The 24,052-nt window shown below is 36.5% G+C and overlaps 1 protein-coding gene across 1 annotated transcript in view; it reads left to right on the top strand.

The window, feature by feature from the left end:
* Positions 1-24,052, top strand: part of LOC113232051 (multiple epidermal growth factor-like domains protein 11) — a 38,773-nt gene that overhangs the window by 13,467 nt on the left and 1,254 nt on the right. The window contains exons 4-8 of the mRNA XM_026466675.1: positions 18,785-18,866; positions 20,717-20,764; positions 21,117-22,546; positions 22,789-22,905; positions 23,380-23,510. Of these exons, the coding sequence (XP_026322460.1) occupies positions 18,785-18,866; positions 20,717-20,764; positions 21,117-22,546; positions 22,789-22,905; positions 23,380-23,510 (1,808 nt within the window). The remainder of the gene's footprint in view (positions 1-18,784; positions 18,867-20,716; positions 20,765-21,116; positions 22,547-22,788; positions 22,906-23,379; positions 23,511-24,052) is intronic.

The raw sequence follows: 24,052 nt of genomic DNA, 5'->3' as shown, positions 1-24,052 counted from the left end.
TTTTAGCATTTATCATTAGGTGAATCATCCACAGGTGTATTGACGTCAGATTAATTAATTTTAGTTTTTTACATGTCGTATCTATTACATGTCGTAATAAAGTGTCGAAATTTAATAAGTAGCTTTTGGGGAAGTGACAAATAAAAAGAATAATGTAACTATATGGAAACGTTATATTACTTTTATTTCCTAATATTTAATTTTACTATCTCAAAAATTGTACTTTTTATATTACTTACTTTTTTATTGATGGTGTGATTAATAACATTGCCAATCCTGATGATTATGGCAGATTATCTTTTTTTTGTCCGAATGAGGCCCAGAACGATGGCCTATATCTTTAGACATAGGTTTGAAATTGGCGTAAAGTCATGCTAAATCGAAAAGACTGAACTTGCAGAACCTTTTTTCTGGGGCTGACTTATTGCATTGTTAGATCAATGAGGGAACTGTTGAGTTGTAAACGAATATATGTATATCAATTTATGTATAATATTATTGGTAGTCAATTGTATTTTTTTTAAATCTCTGATTGTCTTCGTTCCATTATATGTTTGTTGTTCAGGCGGTTCGTACAAATAAATTGAACAAAATCCAAAGTCTGTTTTCTAATTTTGTGCCCTAAATCCTTCTGGGCTGGTTATGGGCCCAGCACGTCCTTCCACTTTTTTATTATGAGACCTATGTTATATAGGCTATATGGACAGCCTAATTTGTTTGTTGGAAGGTTTTTATTCTTCTTCTTCTTGTCGAGTCAATGACAAAACCAATAAAATAACAAACCGCTGTTAAATTTCTTTGGACCAATAAGAAGCCACCTCTATGCCCCAATCCGTTGCCTTTAGCAGGTCTTTGCGAGTGCAGCTGGTCGGACACAGTGGTCACGAGAGCAGGTGCAATATACTTTGTGTTGCAAGCACAAAGGTTTTGAGATGGTTGGTGGTTTCTTTGTAGTTGCAGTAGAGCTCCTTGTGAAAGAGTTCGACCAGGGTAGTACTGCCATGTGTAAGCATGACTGCGTTTCGGTTTTAAAGAGTAAGGGTGCTGGTGAATTTATAGGCACATGGGACTTGTCAACTTATGCTTCACGGTGACGGGCGCAGTGGTCGTGCCCCTCTGAATGGCACTGTTATGGAAAGGCGTACCACCAGGACCACGATTTGTCCGTCCCGTCACTAAATGTTAAAAAAAAAGAGTTGGCTTGATATGGAAGGTGTTAATTAAGGTTGTTTACAATAAACGTAAATTGCTACGACTATTTAAGATGGAAAATTACATATATTACACTAGGATGCCATGAATCATACGTGTATATAATGTAACAGGAGCAAATGATTCATTATTTATAACGAGGTTCCCGATAACGAGGTTCACACAGGATGTTTCATGAATGTTATTATGTATCGAGCTTTTTATGATATGGTTGAAAAGTTTCGGGTCCTTACTGTGGAATTTTAAAGAAATTATATCTTCGGCTAAAAATACAAATATTGATATCATAAGGTTATTAGTGCAGTATTTTCAGAATAAAAAAGCAAGTTTTCCTTAGGCTTCAATATATAAGTTGAATTTTTGCAATCATTATTTTTATCGCATGAAAATTATAATAACGACGTGACACAAATTATGTTTATGTGAAATTTATCAACACTTTTATTTAAGCATAAAAGGTTATCGACTAATTCTTTTCATAGAATTTTTAAACCTCGAAAAGTTGTAATTTTTCATACGTAACCTTATTACACCAAGGGTGCAATTTCGTTTATTATTTGTTTATAATACATGGGGTTCCGAATTAATATTGACGTTCTTTTATTAATGTCATTAATGAACTAGATAATACGTCGTTAATAGAAGAAGACTTGCCATAATCGACTTTGTGGGCAAGCGGGTTGGCAATTGTAAAAAGTTTGTAGTTTAGGATGTAAACTCTCTAAACGTAGAGAACGGCATCACGCGTCAAAGTAAAGTTATTCCAATCTCGCGCGCAAGCGCATGTCAAGACGATGTTTATTGTGACAGGATGTCTTGGCCGGTGTATGCAAAATGTCATTGTTCTGTGGCGCGTCATCAATGCTGTTATAGGGTTGACTTTTCATTTTTTGAAGCAAGCGCGTTGATAACAGGTAACTGAAAAATTGATAATTGTTTTACAACCATTCTATAATACTGTATACAATTTTGAGTAGCAGTAGAACTCCTACTTTAAGAGTTCGACTAGGAAAGTACTGCCACCTTACCTATTTCTGCCGCCAAGTAGTAATGTATGCTGTAGTACGTTTCGGTTTTGAAGTGTAAGGGTACTGGTGAAATTACAGGCACATGGGAATTGTTAACTTAGGTCTCATAGTGACGGGTGCAGCGGCAGTGCCCCTCAGACCTTTGTGATTTAAAGCTTTGAGTGGCACTGCAACTGTTATGGACAGGCATGTCGCTTACTACCAGGGGCAAGATTTTATAAAAAAAAACACTCGGTATAAAAAAATACATAAAATATTATACAATTATATGCAAGTAATTTTGTTAGTAAGTAACTTTAGATACTTTTATTCTTTCAACTGTGGCTGTGTGTGAGAATCAATAATTATTTACATAAATATGTTACTATATAGTTGTAACTGATATAAATAGAATAAACTGAAAGAAAAATTCCTTCGATCTGGTTGGATTTGAAAACTTTCATACTTTTCTCACAGGTGGCGAGCGTTACGGTAAACAAACATCAGTAGCAAGGACAGGACATTTCGTAAGGTCTGCAAACTCGTTTCGTAGACTATGTTGAGAGAACCCACTTACACAAGGCGAAAGATTTCGCGCGGCCGCCGCGCGACAGCCCAGTTGCAGACCACGCTTTTATGTACATTAATGGCGAATCTTAATTATATTTACTAGGCAACAACATTTAAATTCCTCTGAATAATATGACCGCGCGTGCACCGAGCGGCCACCGCGCGTGCAATAATTATAACAACAAATTAGACTTTCACAAAAAAATATAAATAAATATGTCAGTTCAGTTTTGTGTCTGTGTTGAAATAATAAGTATAAAAAAAGCTAAGTCGACTTTGACAACCCTAATTCGGAGTAAATTAACTTACCAATATCAAACGCTTCCTTTATTAAAACAGTTACGGTGTTTTATTAGTCTTTCGAACGTGGGCGGATTATGAAGATTCGCCGTCGCGAAGATTTGGATCTCACCATTGTTTTGCGTACGCGTATCAATTTGCAACCTCCTATATATGACACCGGGTGTACACTACGGGATTTGATTATTTAAAACATTTGTGTTAGAATTTCCGTGTTAACACGACGTTTCGTTCCCATTGTCAATATTTAACCGTTTGATATTTAAATTATATTTTTAACCATTTGTACACTTTACGGGAGAGGGTATTCAGTGAACGGATTTTTTCAACAACGGAAGTGATAAGTTATCAAGCAGTGTTGGGGTTGGCTCATAGAGTTAAATATCTGGTTCAGCCGCAAACAACAACGCTACAGTTACAACGGGCTGACATAATTCTAGTCATGTTATAATTATCGATCTCAGCAGTCATTTGTTTTGTGAAAGATGGCTCAAACAACTTTAAAAGTTACTGTGGTGTTTGTAGTGTTGTTACATGTAATTGTAATTTGTAATGCTACGAAGAATTACACTACGCGCGCCTGTCAAACTAAAGTGAAGTAAGATGTTTTCGTATTTTTAACAAACTTCAAAAAAGGCGGTTCATAGTAGGAAATTAATCTATTTTTCCGGATTTAAATCGCGTTTATTTGTTTTGTTTTTTCAAACAAATCAACATTTCGGGCCCTTTACAGGTCCCATGGACACGGTTGACTATGGGGTCTGCAACGTTTCGGGCCCTTTACAGGTGCCATGGTCACGGTTGACTATGGGACCTGTAAAGTTTCGGGCCCTTTACAGATCCCATAGTCAAAAGTGACCATGGGACCTGTAACATTTCGGGTTTGTTTGAAAAAACAAACACACGCGACTTAAATCCGGAAAAACAGTGTCACTTCCTATGTATTCCACCTATATATTCCACTCTTAAGGGTGGCAAATTATTAATCCGGTTTTGTTTGATTTTGCCTACTTTCTGTTAATAGTAATCAGCTCGTTTTTTTTATAAAGAAATTATACAATTTATTTAAATTTTTATTGTGAAATCCACTAGTTTGTTATAATTATTAATACCAAGATCGGGCACTCAGAAAAAAATACTTCGATCTGGCCGGATTCGAACCGACGTCTTCTAGCAAACCGTGTCAGGCCTCACGAATTTCTCTATGTGCTTGTTGTTGTTAAGTTATAATATTTCAGGAGAGAAACTTAAAAATTCTACGAACGAAATTAGTTGAGAACATTTTGTGTTTAAATAGGAGAGTTTTATCATTTTACAAAAACACATTTTTTTTTCATGTACTACGTATTATTTTTTATTGTGACGTGATAAAACACTTTTGACGTATAATCAATTATGTTGCTTTATTGTACCAAGGGTATAATATTTTATTTAAATGAATTCAAACTTTATTGTAAGGCGTGAAGGAATAAGGCCTCATGTTCTGTAAAAATATTTGAAGCTTTATTTTGTAGTCACCTTAAATACTTTTAAATATTTGAATAAGACATGTGTTTCCGTAGTGTCTTTTAACTATACTGATTAAATTGTGGAGATATTTGACAAAAAATAGTGACATATTAAAAAAAAATGTAAGTAAATATACTTTAATTTAGGCCCAGTTTACGATTCAGGGTTCGAAACTTTTTTTCAGTAAATATTATACGTGTGCTAGGAGTCCGTACATTGGTAATGAAACTATTTTTTTCGGATCAAAATCACGTATTTTTGTTCTTTCAAACAAACGAACATTTCGGGTTTTGTACCGGGTGTCTGCAACCGTTCTCCGTTTTATATATAATTACTGTCAAATAAGTAAAGAATACTCGACTAAATCAAAACACAATATCAAGTATGAAGCTTCATTCGCATCATGCGTCTTTTCATTTAGTCGAGTATATTTGACAGCAATTGTTTCGGACGTATATCGAACGGAGATCGGGAGTTTTTATTTTTATAACTTTTATTTTTGCAATTGTTCGTGTATATTATCGTGAAATGTTAAATAATATTCAGGATATTACACTCAAATATTAAACAATACTTCGTGGTAATATCCTAAAATATTTAAATATAAAAAAATTCTAAGAAACTAACCAGAAATTTACGCTAAATATTTATTCGGTATTGTAGTCTAGGTTCTATTATATGAGTAGAAATACTGGCTGAATGAATATAGGTTTGTGTTTAGAATCATCTCGGTCGTTCTAGACGAGGCTTCGATCAGTAAAGATGAAATAAATATTTATTCATGGAAATATCCCAGTTTTATGTTTAAAAGTACCTCTACGCAAGCCCAAGTCTACGTTCCTTGTTACAGTACTTAAATACAATGTTGACTGTGTTAACTGTTAACTGCCTCCGTGGCCGAACGGTTACCATGCTAGACTGCCACGCAGAGGTTGCAGGTTCGATTTCCGGGCCGGGAGAAATATTTGTATTGCATACATTTATTTCTCTCGTGAGTTTGGGTGTAATTTGTGGTTGTCTATGCGTCCATGGCACCGCATGTTGAGTGTGTGCGTTATTATTATTATTAATGTTTTTGAATTAATCCTTTTGAGAATGATACTTAAAACATAAATTTATGTTTAACATGTGCTGTTTTGGTTTTGGCAAGATTTATGATAGCACTTAATTTGGCAGTCTATTGTCTCAGTTGAGGTATAATTAGGTTTTGATTGTGGTGGCGTAGCGGTTACCTGTCTATGATGTGTTCTCAGGTGCGATTCCCGGTAAGATATATTAAGGACACGAATTTTTTTAAGCCGTTCTGGTCGGGGTGTTTTGGGTAGAACGCCACTGGTACTTAGGAGTGAAGGTTTTGGAAGGGGATTCGTAGTGGAAATATTAGCTAGTCTGGGTACTGCACACCGTTTTTTTAACCCTAAAATCGGCCATGACTCTGTTAAGAAAAGAATCAGAGAAAATGTTTCATTCCGAATGCATGAGTAAAACTCCCATGAGTCTCACTACAATAGTTTTGGGGAAAACCTCGACCAAAGTTTATGTCCCGTATTTTTTTTAAAATAAATTTTAAGTGATTTCCCTCCTTCGTTTTTATTAACACAATTGTTATTAAACATCTAAGGATATAATCAAAGTCTTTTTCAACTGACTATTACTAAAAAATTCAAGGTAACTAGATTTTTTCGGGCATAAACAAAAGAAGTTTTATACTGGGTACCACGAAAAGCGAAGGTACCCCATTGGAATCATAATTAACAAAGATACGTTGTAAGTAATTGTGGCGTTTATGCTACTTAGTATAGGGACAGCTCAATGAAACAACATGTGTTTACTTCACGTACACGTGCGATACGTCCGCTCACACCACTATCTAGTGTCATAGTGTGGAAACGGCGGGCCGCAGTGTAACTTATATTGTTTAATGTCCATGGCACAATTATGTGCATACACTACATCTCTCCCTTTTAATAAAATGAATACAAATTTTAACTATGTTCTTTTACTTCACTTTTATAATCATTACTAACTGTCACAATCTACTAAATAAACAAAGTCTAAAGCATTTTACATTGTTCTTCATTGTGTCCGTTTTTATCACCTTGACCTTCCTCGTCATTACGAATCTGCAATTGCCCCTCTTTTTTCTTTTGTCCTTCTTAATTCTTGACTTGTCTAGTCATTTTCCATGGTATATTTCTTCTTTTGCTTATATAATTGCATATGGGGTGCTATTATACATCATAAGGTAATTAATACAGAAGATCGTTCTTCCAGACGGAGTTTTGGCATGAACTTATTTTAAAATGCTTCTGCTTATGCTGCTGTAACCATTTAACTGCCTCCGTAGCCGAACGGTTACCATGCCGGCCGGACTGCCACGCAGAGGTCCCAGGTTCGATTCCCGGGCCGGGAGAAATGTTTGTATGGCTTACATTTATTTCTCTCGTGAGTTTGGGTGTAATTTGTGGTTGTCTATGTGTGTGTCCATGGCACCCGCGACACAGAGTTTCCCTAGTGCGGGGCTATGTTGAGTGTGTGCGTTATTTATTTATTTATTTATTAAAAACCATTATTACTCGCCTTTTTAAAAAAAATATATTTCATTCATGAACTATAAGGAATGTATTTCCGATACTGACCGACATGACGTTCGTTCTGCACGGTCTTAATAGTTCATCGATCTTTTTAATTCAAATTATTAACTGTCTGTGTTGATAGTAAATCATCATCCCGATTTCAACCCTACTGGGTATAGGCCTGGATAAGCTTAGCGTTGATAGTTCATCTGTCTTTTATTCAGTAGGAGCGGTGCGAGTGGGAAAATGAGCTATCTTTCACTGATTTTAGTATAAGGTCGAGTGAGATGTGCGACTGAACGTTGCCAGCTCGCTTTAAGTCTCTAATACGTACAGATAGTAGCACATTCATAATTTTGTTCCGTTGCACTGGAGGAAATATTCAAACAAAAGTGTATAAGTCGATGAGCTGCTAATTGTACATTATGTATTTTTTCAATATTTTCCGGTATCAAACTATTTCGTTTGATACTCAGTATCTATTTATAAGATGAGAAGGATCTTTCAACATCCACAGATATAAGAGGAGCATATTTGTACAAACTTTCGTTATTTATGTCAATGCCCTTCACAATTTTTCCACTTGTCTCTCTAACCACATCATAATCGGTGTCTCGGTAAAACACTCTTTTTTTTCCTTCGTCAGTGGTACATTTCATTACTGCTCTGATATCGTTAAGAACATGTAGGAACTTGGACATTGATAAATCAGATTTTTGTAATTCAGTTAGGGCTATTTGAATAATATTTATCAATATAATTTAACAATTGTAGAATATCACCGCTATCTATAATATTTTTTTGCGTTTCTTATGGAAAGAGCCTCATTGCTATAAAAGCTGTTTAAAACATTTGATATTCGCTTCTACTTGTCTATATCAAATATTAGAATCGACATTATTCCAATTGCATAAGCACAAATCGTAATTTCAAATATGTGACTTATATATTATTCTGCGTGACTTTTTACATAATTATGTAACAGTAATAGTACTCCGTAACCTTGTGATGTATTATTGTGGGTGGCCTTTTGCTAGTAAGCACTAACTAACAGTAATCAGCTACCTAGCCGTATTCTTACTGATTTGTGCGTGACTTTTTATAAAATCATTTGCGTGGTCATTTGTTTCAGCAAGGTGGCATGGCCACAAAACAACATTATATGTTTTTATTTGGCGTAGTCATTTATTTCAGTAAGATTGCGTAGCCATAAACCAACATTATGTTTTTAATTTGCGTGGCCATTTGTTTCAGTAAGGTTGCGTGGCCACAAAACAACATTATATGTTATTGACGTGGTCATTTGTTTCAGTAACATTGCGTAGCCATAAGTCAACATTATATGCTTTTAATTTGCGTGGCTATTTGTTTCAGTAAGATTGCGTAGCCATAAATCAATATTGTATGTTTTTAATTTGCGTGGCCATTTGTTTCAGTAACATAGCGTGGTCATAAAACAAAGTTATATATTTTTAAGTTGCGTAGCCATTTGTTTCAGTAAGGTTGCGTGGCCATAAAACAACATTATATGTTATTGGCGTGGTCATTTATTTCAGTAACATTGCGTAGCCATAAGTCAACATTATATGTTTTTAATTTGCGTGGCCATTTGTTTCAGTAAGATTGCGTGGCCATTAATGAACAGTATATGTTTTAAGTAGCATGGTCATTTGTTTTTGTAATATTTTGTGGTCATGAAAACAACATTATATAGTTTTAATTTGCGTAGCCATTAAATTAGAGAGCGTGATCATATAGAGTCGTCGATCTAACCTTCACCGCGTTCGCGGAGTAGCAAATTAATTTACTTTATTTTTATTCATTTGGATTGTCTGAAATTAATGCCTGAATCTGTAAATAATTGTATTTAGAAGTTATTTGCTTTATTTGTCCTGCAAAATAAAGTAAATTAGTAAGTAATAAAATAATGTATACATGTTAAATCATAATTTAGCATGATGTATCAAAATGATGCATTTTTTTATATTAGTTTACTGTGCTTTGCAATTTAATGCGCATTGCCATGTAACGCACATCGCGATCAGTATTATTGCATATATTGCTTACTATATATAACTGCCAAATAACTTTGTTATTTCTATAATGGCCAATTATAGGTACATGGCATTTATTGTGGTAGGTTATGACGTAGGTACATTCAAAATTGTTTCGATACCTAACATGTAACCTGGTCAGGTGCATACAGCAACCTAATAAACAACATTATTATCATCGATTGTCCATGACAAAAGATATTTGTCTATCATGTAATACAAACTCATATTTACATTCACATTACATTAGTAATGCATTCTTATTATTCAATAATTATTGAATGAATAAATGGTTAACTAAAGTTACCCTTTATTTTTATCGATCTCGATAAATTCGACGATCAAGCACTAGACCAGCTTGCGTGAAGTTATAGGTACGTAGTAAGTGTAAGCTACTTGTTGTAAACGTATTTATTTAGATTACTCCGGTTATTCTACTTCGAGCAACTTGAGTGCTTTTTATTGTTATTATATTACAAAATTGCATTAGACCACTTTACCACTTAAATAATACCTGTAACTATTCCTTGGGATATATAAGAGTAATATTTTCCGTTTGGATTAATAAATCAAACACCATAAACACAACTATCTTTTTTCAGTGTGAAATAAAAAAATATCCACTACTCACTTTATTTATTGACGCAAAGTGTAAACGAAATTAAATGTACGTCATTAATTGACACTTTAGCGATTATTGATACCTTGGTACGTGTAAAGTAGTTACCAGTTCTTATTTGGGTGTATTATTACATATCAATTCGCACCAATATGAAACTATTGACTTTTCTACGAGTTAAGTGCTTAGAGACCCTTGTGCTACTTTGAATTCGTCACATAGTTCATCGATATGCTCTAAGGTTCATTGTCACTTTTTTCTTTTGCATCAAGTGCTGTCTGCTTTACTATGGACAAAAGGAGATTCACATAAAGTGGAACCTGCATATCGCTGCTTTTCAAGAATAGCGGTTCAACTTGAAATTGATCTTTTTTTTCGACATTTATTCAGAAAAGGCAAAATTTTGATGAGAATTAGACTCCAAATGTTTTCGTTGGGTATAACATTGGGGTGGTATTCGTTAACTTTACGTAGCAGACACTACGGGACCTGACATATCACTAGCTTTTGAGATAGGCTGCCATGGTACATTAGTTATCGATATATGGGATTAAACCTTGAGACAATTGGAGACCAAACATTGTCAATTTTCATAAACAAGCATAGCATCTGTCTAAGAGGAACTGTAGGAGTTTGCGCTCCTTCGCTTTTTATGGTCATTATGGACTTAACATTTTTATAAGTAATTTCCATTACTTATAAAACATTACAATTTTCACCATATGGGGCACTCAAGGTATTTTCACTCCTTCATATTTGTTGTTCTATTCGGCTAACATTTACAGGCACTATTTGTTATTGTGTAGCCGGATATATCAATATCAACCGTATTTGTTGAAAACATTTTTTCTTTTAGATGTTGCTGATTGTACTTTATTATTTCCAACATCACTACTTAATGATAATTACCATATTAATGCCAACAAACGCTGGGAATGTTGTTATCCGCTCACGCGATGGGCTCCTCCTACCGCAAAATGGCGGCTATTTGGTTTTGCAAATTAGAAAAGCATTCAGTTTAAATACAAGTTTTTATAAATAAAAATTATTATTCTGCATTGCTAAATAAATACCCTCCGTACTACCAACAAAAACATTTCAAATAAAATGCAGTAATACACCAACAAATCCTGCACTTAAAAAGCACTAATGAAATTTTTTGTGTACTTGGATAGATATGATAATATTCCGTTTGAGTGGTTCTAACGTTTACCATGAAATTACTCCTTAAAGTATAGTTTATAAACATTTATATTCAGGGTAAACTTAAAAAACGCTACTTACGGTATGTTTTCAATAAATAAACACCGAAATCACCAGCCCAAACAATAACACTGGATCTGTGTTTGGAGCTCCATGTGAACGGACGTGCGCGGTTTTTTAAATTAAATTTTTTTTTGGTTTCTTTTTAAATTAGTATTTTCAGTTTGTGTTACTTCCGAATCCAGTGTTCGGCGAATATCGGTCCCTCTCTTACTGTCTGGTGGCCATCTTCGTAGGACTGCGCATCCATCTTGGATTCCGTTCGGACCTCTCACTCGGTGTGCTTCGCTTTAGTCTTGGTGCCGGTGAATTTTATCGACCCCTCTCGCACTATCTTGGGGCTGTCTTCGTAAGGCTGCGCGTCCATCTTGAATTCTGTCCTGCCTCTCGCTCGGCGTGCCTGACGTCAGTGGTGACCGTCGCTTTGCGTTCCGTTGTGATGTCACAGGAGTCATAGGTGCGTGCCGGGCCTGGGGCCTCCCTGACATCTGGCGGAGTCTGCTGTGAGTGGAAATAAATTCAAATAACAAGCTGCCTTGCCCGGCTGAGATTCGAGCGCGGGCCCCATAGCTCTGCAGTCGGCCGCACTACGGTTGCGCCACCGGTCATTGAGAGTTGCCCGGCGAAATTAGTGTAGCCATTACTGCTACGTATAAACTACGTCACATTGTCTACGCACTCAGTGGCTACGACTACGTCTACGTCACACAGCATACTTTACTATAAATTTATAAATTTATTTTCTCACAATTTTCTTGGACTATGTCAACTAGCACAATCAAGTGCGCTGGTTGTCTAACAACAATAGCAGGAAGGGAGTACTTACAGTGCTCCAATTGTAATCTTAAATACGATTTATTATGTGCCAACTACAGTACAAAACTGTTTTACGGCCAGAGTAGAGAGGGAAAAACCTGGATCTGCCAAACCTGCCGCAGCAAATTACCTAAGAACGACAATTCTAATACACCAATCCGGCAACAGGTAGCCACCGATGCCGAGGGCACCAGAGAGGAAAGCGATTTATCTTTTTCGCGTGTAACAGTTCGCGGCGCACGTGGTGGTCAGTGCACCGATAGCTCGATAGCATCTTGCAGTGACTACGTGGCGAACCCTGACGGCAGGGACGAGGAGGAATTTATTGTTAACATTCGTGACCAAGTCATCAGCGCCATTAAACTTGAAATACCTAACCTACTAAAGACTGTCATAAAAAATGAACTTGCCCCACTTAGAAACAGTTTCAATGAGCTCCGCAAGTCTGTCGATTTTTTAAGTAATAAATATGACGAATTGTGTAAGTCGGTTGTTACTGTTACTGAAGAGAATAGTCAATTGAAAAAAGATAATATCGAACTACAATCATCATTAACTCAAATCTGGTCTCGTGTCAACGACCTTGAACAGCACCTCAGGGAAAACAACCTGGAGATTCACGGTGTGCCTGAGAACCGAAGTGAGAACATACTTACAGTTGTAAAGCAGTGTGCTTCAGCTATTGGTCACAAAGTCGACGACACTGATATCGTGAATTACACAAGAGTGGCCAAACAAGATAAGGAGAGTAAGCGACCCCGGGCAATCATAATAAAATTCCGCAGTGTAAGGTGTCGCGACGAATTTTATTCTGCAGTGCACAGGTTCAATAAATCCAATCCAAAAGAAAAGTTGAACACAGCCCATTTAGGATTTGGAACTGCAAAGACACCTGTGTATGTTTCAGAACATCTATCGCCAACCAATAAATCGCTACATGCTGCCGCGCGTATAGCTGCCAAAGAAAAGGGATATAAATTTGTTTGGGTGCGAAGTGGCCGAATTTACGTTAGAAAGACTCCGGATTCACAGTACATTTTAATTCGTAATAGAGACAGTTTAAAATACATAGTTTAATAGTTAATATCAGGTTATTCAGATTTATTTACTTTATGACAATCACTGTTTATTACCAAAACGTGCGTGGTTTAAAGTCTAAAACTATTGGCTTTTATAATAATGTACTAAGCAATAACTATGATGTCATTTGTCTTTGTGAAACATGGTTGGTGGACTCTATACATTCATCCGAGTTATTTGATGATAGGTACAATGTTTTCCGAAGGGATCGCGATAACGTTTTTAAGAAACAATTTAATAAGAGCCATGGTGGTGGTGTGCTTATCGCGGTATCCAAGAAGTTAAATGTAAACGTCAGAGCGAGTTGGCAATCAGTTTTTGTGGAGGATATTTGGCTGCAGGTAACACTAAATAGAAACTTAACGCTTAATTTGTGTACTGTTTATCTGCCTGATTATTTGCCTGTTGCCATGTATACAGACTTCGTTGGCACTGTTGCGAATGTGTCCAATATGGCTGGCAATTTTGGTACCTTGGTTGTTGGGGACTTCAATATGAGTGACCTAACATGGTGTAGGGAAACAGGTGGCCCAGTGAATCCCATTAATGAAAAGTCCAGGTGTCTGGTAGATCTCTGCAGATGTTCGGCTATGAGACAGATCAATACTATTTGCAATCGTAACGGTCGAATTTTGGATCTGGCAATCACCGATGTTCCCAATGATTGTGCGCTAACTTCTGCATCACCAATTAGCCGCGTAGATTCCCATCATCCTCCATTGCAATTAACACTGCACAGTGCGGAATCATTAGCTTGTTCGCAGTTAGTTGATAGGTTGTGTTTCCGAAGGACTAATTACGAGGCCTGCATAGACGAGCTCCGGTCTATAGATTGGGATGGACAAGCCTTGGTTCTTAATTGTGATGACTTCGTTCAATACTTTTATAACTCGTTGTATTTAATAATAGAAAGATATACACCGAAGTTGAGAGCTAAGTCAGTAAAGTATCCATGTTGGTTTACGAATAATCTAATTAATTTATTTAAAAGTAAAGAAAAATACCACTTACGTTATAAGCGATACGGAAACCCACGTGATTATGACACTTTCAGTCTGATGAGGGCACGTGCCAAGGAATTAATGAATAGTTGCTTTTCATCATTTGTTGCAAATATAGAGCGGGACTTATGTACCAGTCTTAAGTCTGTTTGGCAATACACAAAAAGTAAACGAGTAACTAATGATATTCCCAATCGTATGTTTTATGAAGATCGCACTGCAAACTCCGGCGATGATATTGTTAACCTTTTTGGAGACTACTTTTCGACCGTGTTCGGGTCTAACAGGGATGTAAACTATGTTCCAGACTTTTCATCGTCCAGTTTCTCCTTAACCAGTATTAGTCTGTCTTCTGATCAAGTACTACTTCATCTAAGGAGAGTCGACGTGGCAAAGGGAGCTGGATCTGATGGCATACCTCCTATCTTTGTGCGCCTTTGTGCATCCGCTCTAGTAAAACCACTAACTATTATCTTTAACAAATCCTTGAATGACGGTGTATTCCCGTCTACTTGGAAGATTGCGAAAATAACTCCTATACACAAATCGGATGATAAGCAAGATGTGACTAACTATCGTCCTATTAGTATTCTTGACTGCTTTGCAAAGATATTTGAGGGCATAGTGTACGAGTACATATATAATCAGGTGGTTCACAGAATTAGTCCCAACCAGCATGGTTTTGTCACTGGCCGTTCTACGCTATCAAACTTACTGGTCTACACATCATTCCTATGTGATTCATTTAACGAGAGAGCTCAGGTTGACACCATATATACGGATTTTTCGAAGGCGTTTGACAGAGTCAATCATTCTATCTTGCTGTTGAAGGCTTATCATTTGGGCATACATGGGAATCTTTATCGGTGGCTAACTTCGTACCTAGCTAACCGAACACAGTTAGTCTCGCTGTATGGCTTTGATTCTAGACCTTTCGTGGCGGTGACTGGGGTTCCTCAGGGATCAAGCTTAGGTCCATTGTTGTTCCTTATTTTTGTTAATGACTTGCTGGAAAGAGTGACAAGTGAGTGTCTTGCTTATGCTGACGATATCAAAATATATCGCAGAATTCAAAGTCAGCGAGATTGTGAACTTCTCCAAGACGACCTCAACTTCATCAGATCATGGTGTAAAACTAATCAAATGTCATTAAACGTTAAAAAGTGTCAGATCATTACCTTCACGAAAAACAAGACAACAATAGACTACGACTATAGTTTGGGCGGAACGAAGCTTGATCGTGTGTGTGTTGTTAGGGACTTGGGGGTATATTTTGACTCCTCCTTATCATTCAGACAACACTACGATTATGTTATCAATAAGGCCAGTAAAATGTTGGGATTCATTTTCCGCACCGCGAAACCATTTAAAAGTAACAAATCATGGATCATGCTGTATACTGCGCTAGTGCGTAGCATACTTGAGTACTGCTCTTCGGTATGGTTTCCCATATACAAAACCCACACTGATAACATTGAGTCTGTTCAGCGTCGGTTTTTAAGAATGCTTTGTAGTAGGCTAGGGTTGAGGCGCAAATTGTCAGGCTACGAGACTCGACTTAACGAGTTTGATTTATTGACTCTGGAGAGACGTAGAATCGTAAGTGATTTGTGTACGTTGCACAAAATAGTTAATGGTAGATTAGGTGACAAATTGCTAGACAGAATCTGTTTAAAGGTGCCAACTCGTTCTGTCCGTCGACCACGGTTATTTGTTACACAAGTTTTGAGTAACAATAACGTTTCTGCAAACAGCCCTATTCATCGAATGTGTACATCTTACAATCAAATCGGAGCTTCTGATATTGACATATTTCACGACAGTCTTCCCGCATTTAAAAATTCAGTTGCCGTTATTGATTATTGAACTCTAAATATTGTTACTAATTTAAGCAATTTGTTCCTAGTTTTTAATTGCATTTTGTTCCTAGTTTTTAATTAATCCTTATTTTTCAATTTTTTCATAATCGCACTACCTGTTATTTTAGAATGTTGTGTACAATTATAACTGGAATGCAGATTCATCATTATTAGACTTATTTTTGTTTTTAAAAAAAATGCCGTTAATCTGTTTTCTGTAATGTGTACCATTGAAATAAAAAAAAAATTAAAAAAAAAAAAAAAAAAAAAAAAAAAACACACTCGATTGTCGTGACGTATTTTTGAAGTTGTTTATTTTATTTAAATGACAGACCCAGGCATTAAAATTTATGGTTTGCTAGAGTAGTTACCGAAATAGCAATTAATATTAGTTCTTTTACCTGTTATCACTTCGATATCCGATAAATCGATATAAAATCATCACCGGCACCTCTAGGTGTGGTATGCGTCTACGGCTGCATGTATCGCGTGAGCGGTTAAGAATCAGTTTTTTAAAAGGACATTTCCTATGTACTACATACCTAATGTAGTACATAGGAAATGAAACTATTTTTCCGGATTTAAATCGCGTATATTTGTTTTTTCAAACAAACCGACACTACTTTCGGGCCCTTTACAGGTCCCATGGTCACGGTTGACTGTAGGTAGTCACCTAAGAACTCGATAGGTATGTAGTATTTTAATATAGTGACAAAAATGTTTACTTTAATGTAAACAAAACGTGAGCTGCTGCTTACACAAAAATGCGATTTGCAGGCCATGTCTAATTAACAAAGAAAGGATTTGCACTGCTGAATTAATAACGTAAAGTTGGTAAAAATTTATTTGCTTTTATTTTTTTGTTACATATTTTTAACATGAAGTTTGTTTAAATTGCAAGCAACAAATCTACTCTGGTTATCAATTTCCTTGTAAAGTCAATCACATATTACGTATAGTCGGAGGTGAACATCGTAATTTGTAGTTCATACGTAATTTTGCAATGTAAGTTAGCAATTTCAATACAGGCAGTACATACTACGCAACAACGAGAATATTTATTTTTTGTGTTTTTGGCTAGTTTAGTAACCAACGGTTTCAGTTTGTTTATATCATTTCTCGAGCTAACAGAATACGACACGAGGGTAGTACACCATGGTATGCGGATAATATGTTATTTAATGGACTTAAATAATTTCAACTCATGCATGCCACATACTTCCAATATGTAGATATTATATTTATATGCCTTAGTGAAATGGTTCTAATGATTTGAAATCGTGATATATACCTCCACTTTTTTCTTTTTTTTAACAAAATTCAGTCGGAGCTGATAATCTCGACGACATTTCGAAATATTATTAATTCTACTCAAGTTCTTTATCCTCGTCGCCATTTGTGGCGTTTACGCTACTTAGTATAGGGATAGCTCAATGAAACAACATGTGTTTACTTCACGTACACGTGCGATACGTCCGCTCACACCATTGTCTAGTGTCGTTGTGCGGGAACGGCGGGCCGCAGTGTAACTTATATTGTCTAATGTCTATGGCACAGTTATGTGCATACACTACAGTACTTTACCAATCAACACTGTTCTAAGTTTTACCAATCAATCCGTTTACGTTCCATTTCTGGGCTGTAGCTGTAGTTACCAGAACATCACAAGGCGACCGCAGTGTGTGATTTCTAAAAAAAAAACCACAATTTGATTACAACTAAAAATATTGTAGGCAGGCAGGGTGGAGGCGGCTAGTGCAGTGAGGATTCCATCGCTGCACTAGGTTCCTTCGCGTTTGGATACCACTTTCCACTTAACATCAGGTGGAGTGGAGTCATTTGCCTGTCAGGTATAAAAAAAAAAAAAAAAAAAACAACTAATTGCATAATCATGGTAGTACTTGTCCAAAGATAGACTTACTACACTATGTAAAGTTTAGTATTTTTATAATGACCAATGGTCGGAAAAAGGTGTTCTCCATATCGTCTGTTTAAAGGTAAAACCACATAAGTCTTTAAATAGCTATGGTAGGAAAATCACTATCTTTCTGCAGGTGAAACTCAATAACAAGAAAGCTATAAACTCAATAAGTGGTTTTATTTGCAGAAAGATGATGATTTTCTTACAGCAGGTACATAAATTGGAGATTTTTTGTGGATTGTGGAATGTCACTTATGTGGTTTTACCTTTAAGCAGACGATATGTAGATACATGTATAGACATGGGTACAAGGAGCAACATAGAGTTGTTAAAACCACCAAATATTAATGAATTGCTTTTTCGGTTTTCGGATTTGCGGAAATGGTTTTATAGGATCGTAGGACAAACTACTGACCTAGGAAGTTGAAGTCGGATTTAAAGTATTTCTAGTAGTGCCATGTAAAAATTACATTACTATAATTGCAGTAATAACTGACAGCCTTGGTGCCGTTCCGTCAATATACAGGTCACGGTGCGGTGTCTAAAGCTAGAGAGGGGCGGAGAGAGACCAGAGTTGTCGTTACTTTTTTATTCTCTGTTTCAAAAGGTCAGTTATCTACTGCATTTTTTTACATGGCACCCTTAGAATTACTTCAAAATCCTAGGTCAGTAGCTTTTAGTCAGCATTTTAATCAGTGTTTTATATCATGGTAATAACAGACATGTGCTCAACAATCATTTACTAGACTCCGCCCTACGAATAATGTCGAATAGGCGTGAGTTTAAGTTCCATAGAATGTAACCGAGCATATCCGAATTCTTTTTTTCATCCTATCGATGGTATACACTTGCTAACGTGATGAATGGATTGATCAATCGGTGTAAAGTACTCGCCGATTCTTGCCCAGAACCAGGAACAATATCCGTCAATGTGTAGCTTGATGTGGTGTCTGTATCTAAAGTATTTTTTCTTAATTATTTACGTGATTACTTTCAGGGCGCATGTGAAATCATATTACGCGAAATCGAAATCACAAGCTTGCCCAAAGAAGACCGACTGTGACCAGAATGACCTTAAGGTATTTCTTTTATATAAAATAAGTACATTTTAATTAAAGTTAAGTAAGAAACTAAAACATTAACCGAAAATTTCCCCAAAACTTATAATTTATTTGTGATATCAAGTGACGGGACCAATTAGTCGCGCGCCTTGAGGTAAGGACTTTTAATTGCAAGGATCTGAAGGGCACTGCCACTGCGCCCGTTATTCTGAAACATAAAGTTGACAAGTGTTATGTGCTTGTAATTTTATTGCACCCTTACCATTTAAAGCCAGAACGCATTATATTGCTTGGCGGCAGAAATAGAATGGTGGCTGTACTACCCTGGACGTGGAGTTCTACTGCTGCTTTTTAGCAGCAGTACACGGAACTCCTTAGTTTGAGACCAGGCAATTGATATCATTAACTGGGTCACTATTACATTGTTATTAAAAATAATATTATTATTATATTTACTTTTAATAACAATGTAATAGTGTGCCAGAAATTGATATGAATTACCTGGTCTCATACTAAGGAATTCCGTGTAGGCTATGAGTACCATATAAACGAAACAATTTAGAATAGATTATATCCTATATTGGTTCTGTCGTGCAAAGAACTCGGAACCTCAACATCCAGCACCCATAATGAAAACCGTTGGGCAACCGAGGTCGTTAATGAAATAGGCAGTTATCTTTAAGAGAGATTTCTTCCAAGAAATCCAAATAATATTAGTTATAGCAGGTAATCCATATTCAAGTACCTGTTAAGTGAAGATAAGTAATAAATATGATATGCTTCACGTTAATACCGACTAGTAAAATACATCCACGAGGATATTTCGTATATTCGAGCGGTAGGAGAATAATCCTCGGAAAGATGGATGATCCCTGTGACGGCAAGTACTTAGGACTTTAATTTCTAAGTCACGCAACGATGGAATTGTCATAACGAAAACAGATGTCAAAAGTCAATCTTAACAGAAACGGAAGCAGACGCGGAAGTAGAAGTGTAAATACTATAAAGATCCCAACGAAATAGTTTCAAGCCGGGCTTGTTTTTGGTTACATAATTGCAGTTAACACAAAACCGCTATAAAACTTTCATCTCACTGCCAAACAAAATCGCCGGCTTCATCCGTCGCGAATATTGTAAACTTCCGATTCAAGTTCCGTTGTAAAAATGGCGGAAGCAGATGTGGAAAAGCTTCCGCAGTTGCGAAAGCAGAAGCAGACGGTCGTTGTATCACTAACGTACTGTTAGCATTATAGTCGTCAGTTGTGTACTAGCTTATTGTAATGATAATCATTTATTTCAAATCACAATGGCACTGATCTTACGATAGGTTAGTATAGGTTTACTTACAATGTGTTAGGCGATTGTGAAAGAGCGGAACCTGTACCAATAGAGCTCTTTGTGAAAGAGTGTATCCAGGGAAGTACTGCCACCTTATCTGTTTCTGCCGCCAAGCAGTAATGTCAGCATTACTGTATTCCGGTTTTGAAAGGTGCTGGTGAAATTACAAGCACATGGGACTTATCAAGTTATGTCTCAGGGTGACGGGCGCAGTGGCAGTGCCCCTCAGATCTTTGCGACTTAAAGTTCTGGGTGGCACTGCAACTGGTATGGATAGGCGTGTGGCTTACCATCAGGCGCACGACTTGTTCGTCCCGTCACTTGACGTTGTAAAAAAACCAGAGTTGCATGTGTTTACTGTTTACTCCAACCTTTTTTTTTAATATAAATATTATTATTATTCTTACATATACATATACTTAGGTGCATATTGTTCTGCGTTGTAATTGTAGTTGTTTATGTGCATTTTAAAATATTTCATAGTCCTTAGATAATATTGTCTTACTAAACAAAACATTATATTTTTACAGGAATTTAAGGGTAAATTTAATGCGAAAACGCAACGATGTTGCTTCAAGGTACGTACTAATAATAAAATTGCTTTTTTAATAATAAACCACTTTATTTGACATATACTACAATCGCTTAAATAAGATAAAAACAAATAATAATCAACGAGCGCAATATACAACAATAATTACAAACTACCTACGCTAAACGTTTTTCTTTTTGTCGTATCGCTGGCAAACATTATAATGCTAGCCATCGTGGTGAAAGGATTTGCCAATCGATGTAAGATACTCACCGATTGTTGCCAGATGCACAGGAAAGGAATGGTATATGTTGTGCGGAGAGGCTGTTTTCGTACACCTCCGCAAAACGTTGAGTATGAGTAAATAAGTAAAAGATTTTTTGTGATATTTATTTCAGAAAATTCAGAAATATATTGAAAAAGAAACGTGCTGCCCTGGTTACGAATGGAAAAATGAAGAAAAACTTTGCGCTCCCATATGCACGAAAGGTTGCGTAGGCGGAAGGTGCACAGCACCTGACCAATGCGACTGTGACCGCCCTCTTATATTGAAAAACTTCAAGTGTATCACTCCAAAATGTGAACCTTCTTGCACCAATGGCCAATGCATTGACGACGATAAATGCGAATGTAATCCGGGGTATCGTAGTGTAAATTCGACTTTCTGCGTTAAACAATGCGATCTCGGGTATGATAATGATCCAACAACCTTAATCTGCAACCCAATATGTGACAACAGATGTGTGAATGGAACCTGTGTTGCACCAAATACTTGCGATTGTTTAGGTGGATATAAAAAAATTGATCAATACAATTGTGCTCCAATTTGTTCACCGTCTTGTAAAAATGGTCAATGTACAGCGCCAAATGAATGTTCATGCTTTGAAGGCTATAAACGGGAGAATATTACCAGTTGTGCTCCAATTTGTACATCGTGTGATCATGGAGATTGTATAGCCCCGAACACATGTGTTTGTCACGACGGGTATTCTAAAGTCAATGGCACATGCACGGCTGTTTGTAATCAACCCTGTACTAACGGAGTTTGTATAGAGCCTAATATTTGTAGTTGCAATAGAGGCTACATAAAAGACACAGAAAATCCGTTCAATTGTATTCCGAGTTGTGAACCAAAGTGCGTTAACGCCACTTGTATCTTTCCTAACAAGTGTTCGTGTCTAAATGGATACGAAACGACAGATAACAACTACAGTTGCAAACCCAAATGCGTTGGTTGCATTAACGGTGACTGTGTAGCACCAAATAAGTGCCGTTGCCATACTGGATACATCTTGATTGATGGGAATTGTAAACCTTATTGCGAAAAGAATTGTACTCATGGAACTTGCACGGCACCAAACACTTGTACTTGTAAAAATGGATATAAGCAAGATGATAGCGATAACTATACTTGCTTAGCGATCTGCGACAAACCATGTGTCAATTCTACATGTGATTCCCCAAATCATTGTAGCTGTCTTGACGGTTATAAAAAGACTGAAGTTGAATCAGTGTGTGAACCAATTTGTTTATCTTGTATAAACGGGGATTGTATAGCACCTGAGAAATGTAGATGTTTCGATGGCTACGATTCGGCTGGGATGGATGGAAAATGTTCCCCAGTCTGTACTAAACCGTGTATTAATGGTCAATGTACATCTCCAAACACATGTTCTTGTACCAAAGGCTATGAAAATGACAAGGATGACCCTTCTATCTGTTATATATCCTGTTCTGGGCCTTGCAAGAACGGAAAGTGCACTTTAGAAGGGAAGTGTGTTTGCAATCCCGACTACAAACTCGAGAATGGGACATGTATTTATAGACCGTAAGTACATTTTATATGACTATAGCATATTTTATGGTAATTTTGAAAATGACAATCATAATTCCAAGTCAAGATTACATTTTATAGCAAACCACTGGTGAAAGTAGACTTAGACGTCTTATTTTTATTTCTATGTCGGTCTACGAAACATTGTCGGTTATATTGTTTAGCCAAGTATGAAGAATTTACATTACACATTTACGTTCACACGATATATTATTTACATTTTTTTCATTTTTCAGATTACTCTGTTCCTCTTGTAAGCATAGTTGTGTACATGATGACTGTCATTGCGACAATGGTACACGATGCATAGTCGAGGCTCACACTGAAGTCGCCTCCTCGACGACTACAGCCGGGTAAGTTTACAAGTCATGTTTTCACGATGACATGTCCTGGCCTATATATCTGAAATGATTTTAAAAGGGCCTGTATCCGTCACAAAGTTACCTGTTTTAATATTATCCTTAACAATAAATAACGATATGTCATTATTATTATAGAAGCTTTCACAGAACACCTAAGAGACTTGACATTGTCAAAATGCTCTGATATCACAGCACCACGACTAGTCTAGTCTAGCTAAGTCTGTGATACTTTTGCCCGTTTTATTGTTGATTGCATGTACATAAGTACCGTTGGCATCCTCAAGATGTACCTTAGCAATTTCTACGAACCTATCTACTGTAACTGCTGGCAAAAGCTCTATAATTCCATTATAGTCTGCGGCTGTACTTATACTTGGTGCTTACCTTAACTTATTTTAAGGCTTTTTAGAATAATATTATTATTGTTCCTAAAAAGTGAAATGAGAGTTTGTAACTTTATTACAGGTTGGCTGGTCTAGAAGTTACTTGGATATCAGCTGCGGCTACAGTTCTTCTATTGCTGGTGCTCCTTGCGGTTGTCATGCAGCGAATTTACAATCGACGGAGGAAATTTGAGAACAGTAAAATTGAGGAAGGTAAGTGAAATGAAAATTAAAAAGCTGAGACTAAAATGATTTGGTTTTAAATTCGAGACTTAATCGTGTATAAAAACATATTTATTTACCTCGACGTTTCGGATGTATTGCAACGTCTATGTTTTTAGACACGGTTAAGTCCCGAATTTAAAATCAAACAATGTGTGAAAATCGTGAAAGTTTAAATCAGCGGGAAACAAATGTTACATTAAGTCTCATACCAATAAATGAATGAAATTTGTAGATATTTTTACACAAATATCAGTCAATAGTACCTTAGACTATTTCTTCTGATTTAATTCTACTTTATGACATAAACAAGTAAAGTTTTGATCGATGACCACTAGAAGATTTAAAGGTAAACCTGGGTCAACGAGGCATCTTTAGATACTTTTTGAATCAATATCCATCCAGAGTTGGGCGTAGATGTCTTCCAGTGCGCGCCATCCCTTTCATTCTAGTGCTTTCCTGATCCAACTTCTTCTGGCCATTATGACAAGGTCGTCATTATAGCGCATTGGTTGGCTGCTTACGCTTCTGTA

This window comes from Hyposmocoma kahamanoa, unplaced genomic scaffold (genome assembly GCF_003589595.1).
Source record: "Hyposmocoma kahamanoa isolate Upper Pololo Valley unplaced genomic scaffold, ASM358959v1 66, whole genome shotgun sequence".
NCBI classification, from domain to species: domain Eukaryota; kingdom Metazoa; phylum Arthropoda; class Insecta; order Lepidoptera; family Cosmopterigidae; genus Hyposmocoma; species Hyposmocoma kahamanoa.
The sequence above is the reverse complement of the archived record's forward strand: the minus strand, read 5'-3'. Positions and strand labels throughout refer to the sequence as shown.